Source organism: Jaculus jaculus, chromosome 14, assembly GCF_020740685.1.
Source record: "Jaculus jaculus isolate mJacJac1 chromosome 14, mJacJac1.mat.Y.cur, whole genome shotgun sequence".
NCBI classification, from domain to species: Eukaryota; Metazoa; Chordata; class Mammalia; order Rodentia; family Dipodidae; genus Jaculus; species Jaculus jaculus.
In genome coordinates, this window is record NC_059115.1 from 5,165,407 (window position 1) to 5,178,416 (window position 13,010).

At 52.4% G+C, this 13,010-nt stretch overlaps 1 protein-coding gene across 1 annotated transcript in view; it reads left to right on the plus strand.

Moving 5' to 3' along the window:
* Nova2 (NOVA alternative splicing regulator 2) overlaps nt 1-9,034 on the plus strand; it is a 49,985-nt gene extending 40,951 nt beyond the window's left edge. The window contains exon 4 of the mRNA XM_045133552.1: nt 4,397-9,034. Within this exon, the coding sequence (XP_044989487.1) occupies nt 4,397-5,485 (1,089 nt within the window). The 3' untranslated portion in view covers nt 5,486-9,034. The remainder of the gene's footprint in view (nt 1-4,396) is intronic.
* The last annotated feature ends 3,976 nt before the right edge of the window (nt 9,035-13,010 follow it).

Consider the following 13,010-nt stretch of genomic DNA (forward strand, 5'->3'; position numbering starts at 1 on the left):
CTCTTTCTCTTTCTCTCTCTTAAATAAGTAAAATATTTTTAAAATGGGCTGGAGAGATGGCTCAGTGGTTAATGCATTTGCCTGCAAAACCTGAGGACTTATATTCGACTCTCCAGATCCCCTGTAAGCCAGACATACAAAGGTGAGGCAAGCACAAGGTAGCACATGCCCACTAGGTGGAGAAAGCATCTGGTGTTCCATTGCAGTGGCTGAGGCCACTCCCTCTCTCTTTCTCTCTCTCTCTCTGTCTCCCTCTCTCTCAAAATAAATGAATCAAGTGTAGTTCTCAATGACTTTTATTACTTTTATTACTCCCACAGAGTAGTGCTTCTTTACCACAATTAACTTTAGAACACTCTCGTCACCTCTTTAAAAGAGATCCTTTAGTTTTCTTTTGCTCTCAGACAAGGTTCCACTGTGTGGCACAAGCTGGCCTTGAACTCATGATCCTCCTATCTCAGGCCCCTTGTGCTGCTGTCTTGGGCTTATAACAGCACATTCAGCTTAAAAAATGCATCTTGATCCCTTAGCTGCCACCCCCAATCCACTCCCTAACTAACCCCCTCCTTATCACTAAGCCACCTCTAATCTGCTTTCTGTCTTACAGATTTTCCAATTCTGGACACATGTATAAATACATCTAGTTGGTAGAGGGAGAAAGATCAGGCATGCAAGGTCATCCTCCGCTAAATAGTTTAATCCCTGGCACCATAAATTGAACAAATAATTAAATAAATAAACGTGAGACCTGAAGGCTTTGGCAGCTGAGAGTCAGAGAACATAAGAACATATGCTGAACACACCAGCATATGTCCACAGTGGGTCAGCCAGTAATAAGCACTGTGTGGTGTCCCAGGAACATGAAATAAAAGTTTGAGGCCAGTGTGGCCTACTTGAGACCCTGCCCTGAGAGGCACATGGAAAAAGAGAGAGAGAGAGAGAGAGAGAGGGAGAGGGAGAGAGAGGGAGGGAGGGAGGGAGGAAGGGAGAGAGGGAGAGAGAGGGGGAAATGGTCAACACCCATCGGAGCCAGAAAATCCCTTCATCCTCAGAAGAATCCCCACTCCTTGGCTGAGGACATAGCTCAGAGGTTAAAGGCACTTGCTTGCAAAGCAACATGTCCTGGATTCAATTCCCCAGAGTCCAGTGGCACATGAGTCTGGAGTTTAATTGGAATGACAGAGGCTCTGGCATGCCCAAGCTCACTTGCGCTCGCTCGCTCTCTATCTATCGATCTGTCTGTCTCTCTCTCTCACTCTGTTGCCTCTTTTCTTTTTTTTTTTTCTTTTTCTCTCTCTCTCTCTCAAGTAAATAATTTTTTTGGCAGGGGTCAAGGTAGGGTCTCACTCTAGCCCAGGCAGACCTGGAATTCACTATGTAGTCTCAGGCTGGCCTCAGTCTTACAACGATCCTCATACCTCAGCCTTCTGAGTGCTGGTATTAAAGGCATGCGCTACCACACCTGGCTCTGAAAATATTTTTATTTTGTTTATTTATTTATTTCTTTATTTGAGAGAGAGAATGGCAGTGCCAGGGCCACATTGTCGTTAGCCACGGCAAATGAACTCCAGGGACATGTGCCACCTTGTGCATCTGGCTTTACTTGGGTACTGGGAAATTGAACCTGGGTCCTTAGGCATCACAGGCAAGTGCCTTAACTGCTAAACCATCTCTCCAGCCTAAAATATTTTTCAAAAAGAAAACTCACTTTTTTTGAGGTTAGGTCTCGCTCTAGCTCAGGCAGACCTAGAACTCACTCACAGAGTCTCAGGGTGGCCTTGAACTTCTACCTCAGCCTCCCGAGTGCTGGGACTAAAGGCGTGTACCACCACGCCCAGCTCAGTAATCTTGTTTCTGTCTCTCTGAATTTTACTCTGCACACTATGTAAGTGGAATTCTATGCGGCCTTCTCTGTCCCGTTTGTTTCACCCAGCATGTGTTCGGTGCTTATCCACACCTTAGCATGTATGATGTCAGCACCCCATGTAAATTTATTCCCAGATAGATTCTAGTCTATTGTATGGGTATGTCATACTTTTTATTTATTTTGAGAGAGTGTGTTTGAATGGGCACACCAGGGCCTCTCACTGCTGCACAAAACTGCAGATGCATATACCATATGGTGCATCTGACTTTACGTGGGTACTAGGGAATCAAACCCAGGTCCTTGGGCTATGCATGAAAGCACCTTAACTGCTGAACCCTCTCTCTACCGTTTTCAGGTAGGGTCTCACTCTAGCCCAGGCTGACCTGGAATTCACTCTGTAGTCCCAGTTTGAGGCTGGCCTCAAACTCACAGTGATCCTCCTACCTGAGCCTCCTGAGTGCTGGGATTAAAGGCATGTGCCACTGTATCCAGCTGGATTTATTTTTGTTTTGTCTTTTTAAAATTACTGATTTGGGCTGGAGAGATGGCTGAGCAGTTAATGGCATTTGCTTGCAAAGCATGATGGTCTGGTTTCAACTCCCCAGTACTCATGTGAAAGCCAGGTGCACAAAGGGGCACACGTGTCCAGAATTCATTTGCAGTGTCAAGGGCCCCTGGCATGTCCACGCTCTTTCTCATATTCTCTCTCTCTCTCTCTCTCCTTGGAAATAAATAATTGAACAATTCAAAAATTTATTTGTGTGTTTGTGTATGGGCACACGAAGGTCTCTTGTTCGTGCAAACAAATGCCCATCTGGCATTACGTGGGTGGCTGGGGAATTGAATCCAATCCAACAAGTGCCTTTTAGCTGCTGCAATATCACCACAACAGCCCTGTCTTTCGAGGTAGAGTCTCACCCTAGCCCGGGCTGACCTGGAACTCACTCTGTAGTCTTAGGGTGGCCTCGAACTCACAGTCATCCTCCAACCTCTGCCTCCTGAGTGCTGGGGTTAAAGGCATGTGCCACCACTCCCTGCCCCCCCATCTTGTTGGGTATTCTTATTTCTATTTATTTATTTATTTGACAGAAAAAGAGGGAGAGAGGGAGAGAATGGGCACACCAGGACTTCCAGCCACTGCAAATGAACTCCAGATACGTGCGTCCCCTCGTGCATCTGGCTAATGTGGGTCCTGGAGAATCGAGCCTGGGTCCTTTGGCTTTGCAGGCAAATGCCTTAACCACTAAGCCATCCCTCCAGCCCTTGTTGGGTATTTTTACTAAGATAGGGTCTCTTTCTATAATCCAGGCTAACCTCACACTCACTCTATAGCCCAGGCTAACAAACTCAGCCTCCCTCTGCCTGCAATGTGTAATACTAGCGCCTGCTCTCTCCTCCCCTCTCCTCTCTCCTTTCTTCTCCTCCCCTCCTCTTCTCTTCTCCTCTGCAGGGTCTCATGTAGCCCATTCTGGCCTGGAACTCACTATGTAGCCGAGGGTGACCCTGAACTCTTGATCCTCCTGTCTTCACCGCCCACCCAAGTGCTGGGATTACAGGTTTGTACCACTATAGCCTACTTGACCATATATCCTAAGACTGCATTTATCTGTGTGTCCAGATAGGAGGATCATGAGATTAAGAAAGGCCAGGATGCTGGAATTATAGACATGTGCCATCACACTGGGCCAAAGATTTTAATATCCTTTTCATTATTGTCATTTACTTAAGAGAGTGAAAGAAAGAGGCAGACACACACACAGAGAGTGGGGGAAGGGTGTGAGCGTGCCTGGGCCTCTTGCCACAGCAGATGAGCTCCAGAGTCATGTGACACTTTGTGCATCTGGTTTTACATGGGCAGTGGAGAATCTCACCAAGGCCATCAGACTTTGCAAGCAAGCATCTTTAACCACTGAGCCATCTCTCCAGTCCCTATTTTATTTTATTTTATTTTTTCGACGTAGGGACTTATTCTAGCCCAGGCTGACCTGGAATTCACTATGTAGTCTCAGAGTGGCCTTGAACTTATGGTGATCCTCCTACCTCTGCCTCCCAAGTTCTGGAATTAAAGGCGTGTGCCACCACACCTGGCTTAATATTTTTTATTTATTTATTAGAGAGGGAGAGAGAGAGAATGGGCACACCAGGGCCTTCAGCCACTGTAAACGAACTCCAGACATATGTGCCTCCTTGTTCGTATGGCTTACATGGGATCTGGAGAATTGAAGCTGGATCCTTAGGTTTCACAGGCTGACATCTTAACCGCTAAGCCATCTTTCCATCCCTGTTTTACTTTTTTTGTTGTTGTTTTGTTTTGTTTTTCAAGGTAGGGTCTCGCTGTAGCCCAGGCTGACCTGGAACTCACTCTGTAGTCCCAGTCTGGCCTCGAACTCACCCGCTACCCTCCCCCACCCCCCCTCCACCCTCAGCCTCCCTTCCTGCTGGTGGCCATCAAAGGCGTGCGCCCCCCCGTCCAGGAAAACGGGCGAGTCCACCGAGCCACCAACTCTTGGCCTGTCTGTCCCCACGCAGGCCAAGCTGATCGTCCCCAACAGCACGGCGGGCCTGATCATCGGCAAGGGGGGCGCGACGGTGAAGGCGGTGATGGAGCAGTCGGGCGCCTGGGTGCAGCTGTCGCAGAAGCCCGAGGGCATCAACCTGCAGGAGCGCGTGGTGACGGTGAGCGGCGAGCCCGAGCAGGTGCACAAGGCGGTCAGCGCGATCGTGCAGAAGGTGCAGGAGGACCCGCAGAGCAGCAGCTGCCTCAACATCAGCTACGCCAACGTGGCCGGCCCGGTGGCCAACTCCAACCCGACGGGCTCCCCGTACGCCAGCCCCGCCGACGTGCTGCCCGCCGCGGCCGCCGCCTCGGCCGCCGCCGCCGCCTCGGGCCTGCTGGGCCCCGCGGGTCTGGCGGGCGTGGGTGCCTTCCCGGCCGCCCTGCCGGCTTTCTCCGGGACCGACCTGCTGGCCATCAGCACGGCCCTCAACACGCTGGCCAGCTACGGCTACAACACCAACTCCCTGAGCCTGGGTCTCAACTCGGCCGCCGCGTCCGGGGTGCTGGCCGCCGTGGCCGCCGGTGCCAACCCCGCCGCAGCGGCCGCCGCCAACCTGTTGGCATCGTACGCCGGCGAGGCCGGGGCCGGGCCCGCCGGAGGGGCCGCCCCGCCGCCGCCGCCGCCCCCGGGAGCCTTGGGGTCGTTCGCCTTGGCCGCGGCCGCCAACGGGTACCTGGGGGCCGGGGCCGGGGGCGCGGCCGGGGCCGGGGGCGGGCCCTTGGTGGCCGCGGCCGCGGCGGCCGGGGCGGCGGCCGGAGGCTTCCTGACGGCCGAGAAGCTGGCAGCCGAGAGTGCCAAGGAGCTGGTGGAGATCGCCGTGCCTGAGAACCTGGTGGGAGCCATCCTGGGCAAAGGGGGAAAGACGCTGGTGGAGTATCAGGAGCTGACGGGGGCGCGCATCCAGATCTCCAAGAAGGGCGAGTTCCTGCCCGGCACTCGGAACCGGCGGGTCACCATCACGGGAAGCCCCGCGGCCACCCAAGCCGCTCAGTACCTCATCAGCCAGCGGGTCACCTACGAGCAGGGGGTGAGGGCCTCAAACCCCCAGAAAGTGGGATGAGGCCCGTGGTGTGTGCTCCCTCCTCCTCCTCCTCCTCCTCCTCCTGTCCCTCCTCCTCCCTCTTCCTCTCTCCGCCCCAACACGCCTGCCAGACCTCAAGCTTGGTGTGTAAATCCTGCTCTCTGTGGGACGGGGCTGGGGTAGGCCTGGCTGCAACCTCCCCTTCCGGTTAGTTATAGGCAGGATTGAGCGATGGCTGGGGAGGGGGGGCTCCAAAGCACCCCCCTCCTTAGCTGGGATCTGGCTCCTCCCTCCCCCTCCTCCCTCCCTTCCCTGTGCTTGATTGGACCTGACCTGCCTCTGCCAGGGCCCAGGTCTGTGTGATATCTGTATATATTGCATTTTGTTGATTTTAATAGAAAACAAAGCGTTATTTTTCTCTTTCTTTCCCTCCTTTTTTTCTCCCTCTCTTTCTCTCTTTCTCTCTTTTTTTAAACTTTTTTCTTTTTCCTTTTTGATAAGGATTTTGTCCCCTCCTTTATATAAGTTTTTTGTTTCCATATGGGAGGACGGGAGGGAGCCTCCAGGCCACCTGACATCGAGGTGCCTCCCCCCCCAACAAAATATCACAGCACCCCGCCTCTCTGCACTTTCTAGCCCCAGGGGCTTGATGGGAGTATAGGTGACCAATGGGGGGGTCTGAGCCGAAGCAGGGACCTCCTCATTCCCAGACTTCCTCAGCTCCTCTTCCCCCCCCACACACCAGAGGTGCCCCTCCCGAGTGGGACTGTCCCTGTTGTGAGGTTGTTCGGGGCCTGTGAGAGGCAGAATCGACTTGCGATGGCATCTCTGTGGCTGTTCCTAGAGCAGTTGGTACTGAGGTCCCTGCGGGTGTTTATCACTGAAGTATTTTCGGAGGCGCTCCTTACGATGTCACAGGTAGCGGTCACTTCCCGTGATATCATCAGGACGAAATATGTGCTTTGGGTATTGGACAGTGTGGCCAGTCCCTTGATGTCCCTCCTCTGTCCACACTCCTCTTTGGTGGGTGTTGGCATGAGGGTGATTCCTAGGAAGAGACTAAAGGGTGGGACTTGGATCCAATCTGGAGGATTTCAAGAAAAGAAAGAAAAAAAAAAAAAAGGGACAAAAGTTCTGTCGGGGTCATCCCCACCCAAACACACCATCTGTGGATTCACCCTGGCAGGCCAGAGTAGGAGATGGGACTAGTGAACGTGGTGGTTAAAGACCCCTGCCCCTTTCCCACCCCGCCTTTTGTGTGCATGCCTTTGTCCGCGTGGCTTTGTTTCATTGACTCATGAGCCAAATGTCTGGTGGCTCTTTCAGGCCAGGGTGACCCTGCGTAGAGTTCAGGGCCCCAAGCACGCTTAGGGTCCCTTTGGGATGAAATGCTCTGTGAATGTTGTAGTCCGGTGAATTCGATTGGCCGGTGACTTATAAGGAGAGCTGGCAAACTTTGGTGCTATGTGACGGACCAGAGTGTTTGGTGCGCTCGACCGTGGGCTCTGAGGAGTTAGAAGATTCGGATGGACGGCTGATAAGGCAGGCGGACGTCCCCCGGAGTTGTCTGGGCTCGCTTAGCACGGTGGCTGTGGTCATCTCTAAAGATAGTTAGTGCGCTCAGATGGTCAGCGCCTGACAGACCTTACAGACTCGGGTGGCTGAGATGCACCTGTAATGTACCATGTCCCCCTGTTTGCTGGACACCACCTCCAGTTCCTCTGAGAGCCCTGGTTCTGTCAAGCAGCTCTGGGGGAGAGGTATCCTGTACTCACACCACTCTCCCCTATCTGACCCCTGCCCAGGTCTTCCAGACACTTCTCTTCTCCATGGCTTTGGGGAGGGGGGAATCTGGCCTTCTCCATTCTCTCCTTACTTAAAAGGGGGGAGGGGTAGGAGGGAAGAAAAGCCACTGAGGCAATTGCTACTACCCCTAAAGTCCAGGAGAGCCCCCACCTACCCCTCACTAAAAAGCTGCCCCTAAATCAAAATGTGAAGAAAAAAAAAAAAAAAACCCTACAAAGCAATAGCCTTTGAGGTACCTCGCACTGAATTTTCCACCCCAGTCCTTCCACCCGAACAGAGGGCTGTAGCTTGGGCTCTGGGGTGATTTTTTTTTCCCTTTGTCCTCGAATCCCCGAAGAGGGGCAGGCCCCATTTCCTTCACACACACATGCCCTGTTGTCTCTCACCCCCTAGTGCTGCTGCCCCCCACCCCTAATCTCCACACTGAACCCCAGGTGGAGATTTGAGTGCCAAAACAATTCTTGATAAAACTTTGTATATATCTTCTACCGTTTAGGGCTGTTGGGGTTGGAGGTAAGGGCAGCTCAGAGAGCCACTGCTCCCTCCACCTTTTAAAAAGACCTTACAGTATTCATAGTTATCTGTGGCTATTAAAGTATCTAGCCAGAATATGTTCCCCCCCACACACACACTACAAGGAGGGGACTACAGAGCCAGGGACACAGGAAGGTCTGGAAGTGGGGAGGTGGGATGAAAATATCTCATTTGCATAGCATTTGCATACTCAGCTTGGCAGCCTGCTTTCTATAAGCTCAACCACTGGAACCTGGATCCCAGTTAGCTGGGTCCAGTTCTCCTCTCACACAGACATGGCTCTGGAGGCTGGGCCTCCTCATAACATGTCCCCTTGAGTGTCTGTGTGACAAGCTCCTCCCTAGTTAATTTGGGGGAGGGGAACCACTTGCCCCACCAGCCAGGGCTATCTGAAAGGTAATTTGCTAGCTCAATGAGCTAGTTCACCTCAGCATGTCGGTGAGTGGGGGAGTCACACACCTTTCCCTGTTCTGCCCTGGGAAACTCACTCCATCATCTTCCTCATCTTAAAAAAAAAAAAAAAAAGAGTCCCTTCTGCAATGTGACCTCAATCTTTTGTGCTGCAGTTTGTCCAGAGGGGACAGAGATGTGGGGCCAGAGATGGGGTTATTTATAAAGTAACCCATCACCTCTTCCTCCACCTTCCCCATTAGCCAGTCAGATCTCAGAGAGTCTGAATGGCTTCCTTACACCCTGTTCTTAAGCACCCAGTAGGTGCTTAGTAAGTGTTGCCCCCCATTGACTTTGTCCCCTGCCTCCCGGTTCTCATTTACCCTTCAACTTCCAGTATCTTCCCCCAGTGCTAACTTCTCTTTCTCTGACTCCCTAAGGCTTTCTGTTTTGTTCTGGTTTGGGATGGTTTTTAGTTTAGTTTAGTTTTGTTTTGTTTTGTTGTTGTTTTTTCCTACCTCCCTGAGGTAGGTTCCTACTGTCCCACGTCCTGTCTCTCTGTCTGTCTTCTTCCTCTCAAAATCTCCCAACTCTTGTTTCCCCCCTACTTAAAAAAAAAAAAAAAAGTGCCAAACTTCCTTGGAACTGAGCCGCTCTGGGGGAGAGGACCTTAGATGGAGGGGAGAGGGCATGGCCAAGCTGACTTTGAGGAGGTCCCCTAAGAGGCACTGGAAGAACAGAATGTGGACACTAAGCTAAATTGAATCCCCCCCCCTCATTCCTCTCACCCTGAGTTTTTCTTAGAATCTTTATAAGAAAAAAAAAAAAAAGACAGAAAAAAAAAAAAACTCTCCTTTACAGCTAACCCTTACTTTTTTGGATTCCTGTCCCCCAAATTCCACCAGCCAAGAAGAACCCCATTTGCCTCTTTCTGGGCAAATCTATAGAAATTGGGGGAGATTGTCTCAGTCCCTCTCTTACTGGCCCAGTGGAATGTAGGAGAGGGACTTCAAAGCACTTAGGAAAACAAGGGGTTCAATGTGCCAAATTCACCTCCTTCATCCCCCATTTTTTGGGGGGGCTCTGAGCCAGCCTGCCCCGGCCGTCATCTTTGCCCTGTCCTAGCCCTCTCTGCCTGGGCAAGGAAGCTTTGCTGCAATAATTAATAGGGTGAGATCAGACGGCAACAGTTTTGCCATCTTTATCTGCCCTGGACTTATAGGTGGGAAAAATGGGAGCTTGGCAAGACTCGTCTTATAAATGGTTGGGGGACCTATACTCAGAATATTACGGTACCACTTTTTTTTTTTCTTGCCCCTGTGGTGGTACTCCTCCCCCTCCAAACCAACCAGAACCCCCTCCCTTCAGAATCCTCTTACTCTTGTTTCCTGCCAATCAATTCCTGCAGTTCCACACCATCCTTAGGATTTCATTTTTTTGGATTGGTCTTCATTTGGATTGGTCTCCAACTGCTTGGAAAAAGGAGAGCCAGTCCCCTGCATGGATACTTGGCTGTTCCAAATGTAATAATTAAGAGGTTTGTTTGCAAAAGTATTAGTCAGAGTGGCCACAGAGGTGGCAACCTGGGTGTCCACAGCGGGCCGTGACAGCCAGGCAGGCCTTCATTGTGTCCTGTCCTCAGCGCCATCCTGGAGTCTAGGCCAGCTGTTATGAAAACCTGAACTGGAAGTCGCATGGGGGGGGGGGGGATAGCCAAGTTGGGGATGTGGCCTGGCCCAGGACATTGACACACTCTCGTGGAGTCTGGATACCCAGTCGCCCTGACGCCCCCTGCCCACCACAATTCAGCAATGTGTCTGGTCCATTGGTCCCCACCTCCTCTGCCAGTGGCTTAGGGGGCCAAGAGGGTGGTGAGGGAGAAAGGGCTGGCTGTTTAGGGTGGGTGGGTGGTGGTGGTGGTGGTGAAGGCTGCTGATTTTTATTAACCCCTTCTCAGCCAGCCCAGGACACTCGTCTCCCAGATGTAATATGGGAAGACCGCCTAACTCCCCTCCCTCATCACCCCTTTTCCCCACCCTCTCCCCTACCCCCAAAACCACCAACCTCTCATCTTCCAAGTGACTCCATCAACCACCGGCCACCACCGGAACCTGCGGCCTCATTGCTCCAGCCCGCCCCACTCGACCGTCAGACTCGCTCATCGAACTCTTTGATTAACCCTTTCTGTGTTCATCCCACGGAAAACTGTGTGTCCTGCAAGGGGGGGGGGAGTGGGGATGATAGGGGCAGTTGCTACTTCTCCTTCATTTCCAGCCCATGCCTCCCCACCAGCACCCCATCCCATGTCCCCCCCTATCCCTTTACCGCTAGGGTCTGCCCCTCCTGGGGGTGGAGACAGGCACCCCCCTCCCCAACACACACACACAAAATACCTTTGCTGTTTGGCTTTGCCCCTTTAAAAGGAGTGTCCAGGGGGCGTGGTCTCCCTCCAATGGAGCGATCGCTGTGGTCACCCTCCTTCCTCCCCAGCGTCCCCCCCCCCCTCGCACTCCCCACGCCTTCATTGTAAATAGTCACTTTTGTACTTGGTTTGAGCCAGGGGACGTGGGGAGTCTTTTTTTTTTTTTCTTTCCTTTGTGTTGGCATTTCTGCTACTGGAGGCATGGTCCACATCCCATTTCAATTTGGGAGAATCCCAAGATGTAACCACCTAAAATGCTAAGGATTTCAAGATATATCAGTATTACCCCCTGGAGGGCCGGGGTGCACACATCCCAGGACCTGGCAGAATGGCTCTATTCTCCCCATCTGTGAAATGGGTTCGTCCTCCAAGCTTCCTGGGGGGCGGGCCTCGGTGGGGAAGAGAGACTTGAACGAGGGTGGAGGACTTATCTTTGGAGGATGGATTGCTGAAATCCTTCCAAAAATCTGATGCTAACCCCCTCCCAGGGCTTGTTCTTCCTTGCAAAAATGGAGGTGGGGAAGGGGACGCACCGGAGGACTTCCAATGTCCCTCTGTGTCCTCCCCAAGCCCCGGAGGACCCCTTGCCAACCACCCAGAACGCATTCCAATTTGGGATAGGGGTGTAGTGTGGCCATGCCTCCAGATCTTCATTCACCTCCTCTAACTGATTCCTTCCATCCTCTGTGACCAGCGCCGCCGCCCACTCCCTCTGCCACCCTCAGAAGCTCTTGGCTGGGGCCACCGCCCTCTCCTCCCCCTCCCCCACCCCCCATCGCCATGCCTGGGCCATGCCCACCTCTCCCACCCACTCACCCACCCACCCCCAGTGTTCGTTGTGTGACCTAGTGCACCATGTATTAGCTTCCATGGACACCCCCACCCCCGCCCCCACCACGCCCCTCCCCCACGCCTTCTCCCTCGGTGACTTCACCTTTTTTTGCCGCGATAAAACGCCATCTCAGCATCTGTGTCTAATGTTGTCTTTTTTGCTTGGCATCACACACACGCCTTCTTAACCCATCCCCTTCCCTCTCCCGCCTCCCTGACACCTCCACCCTCATCCTCAGTTCTTTCTCCCCTTTTCCCACCCCACCCCCACCCCCAGGGTTCTGGGTTTATAGGGGAGGAGGGTGGAGGGCTTCCGGGGGGGGGGGGATGTTTGCAGGTGAGGGGAGGAAGGGGGGAATGCATTGCTCTCTCTGGATTGGGTAAACCGAACAAGCCTGGCCAAAGGCTAGCAAGAGCTTAAAGGTTGAGCATCCAAGGTGTCTGGGCAGGGACCGCGGGTGGGAGGGAGGACGGCTCAGTTGCGGGAGTGCTTACTTAGCACGCACAAAGCCCTGGGTTCGATTCCCAGCACTGTAAATCCAGCTCTTCGGAGGTGGAGGGTCAGAAGCTCAAGGTTATCCTCGGCTACACAGAGTTTGAAGCCATCTTGGGCTACATGAGACTGTCAATTTCCAAGGTGTCAGTGTCTCCTCCTGGGGGGGGACAACAACCCCCCCTACACACACACACACACACACACACACACACACACACACACACGTGCGGAGCCACATTCCCATGGAGTGCACACCTGGACAACAAAAGGCTCTGCAAACCTTCAAGTCCGGTAGTGTCAGGTGCCTAAGTCAGGTGAGGCTCCAGTTCAGACCACAGGGCTGCCATGTCACCCTGAGACTTTGCTCCTATAAGCCACCACCTTGGCATCTGTAGAATGGGAATTTTTTAATGTTATTTCTACATCACGTGGTTTATATATGATTCATTTTTTTAAAAAAAATGTGTGAAGCACCCACTGTGGGCAAGGCGATGTTCTAGGTGCCAAAGATAAAGCAAACTAGACCTCAAATATGTCTGCCTTCATGGAGCATGTGTTCCACTGGAATCTGGAAATTCATTTTTAATCCGGAGCCCGGCATACAGCACACAAAACAAGTTCAGGGGTTTCAGACTATCAGCCAGTGGGTAGGTCTGGCAAATACAGAACCTGTTCATAATCCCTGGACAGCGTTTTGTGTGGGAGAAGCTTCTTGAGAAAATCCAATATGGCACCAAGCATGGTGGCTCACAGCTGTAATCCCAGCTCTCAGGAGACTGAGGCAGGAGGACTACCAAAAGTTCATGGCCACTCAGGACTAAATAGCAAGACTGCTTCAAAACCCCAACTGGGGGCTGGAGAGATGGCTTAGCAGTTAAGGCGCTTGCCTGAGAAGCCTAAGGACCCAGGATCGACTCTCCAGATCCCACATAAGCCAGAAGCACAAAGGTGAGGCAAGTGCAAGGCTATACATGCCCACGAGGTGGCACAAGCATCTGGAGTTCAATTACAGTGTCTGAGGCCCTGACCCATAAATTCTCTCTCTCTCTCTTAAAAAAAAAGAAAGAAACGGGGTCAGGCATGGT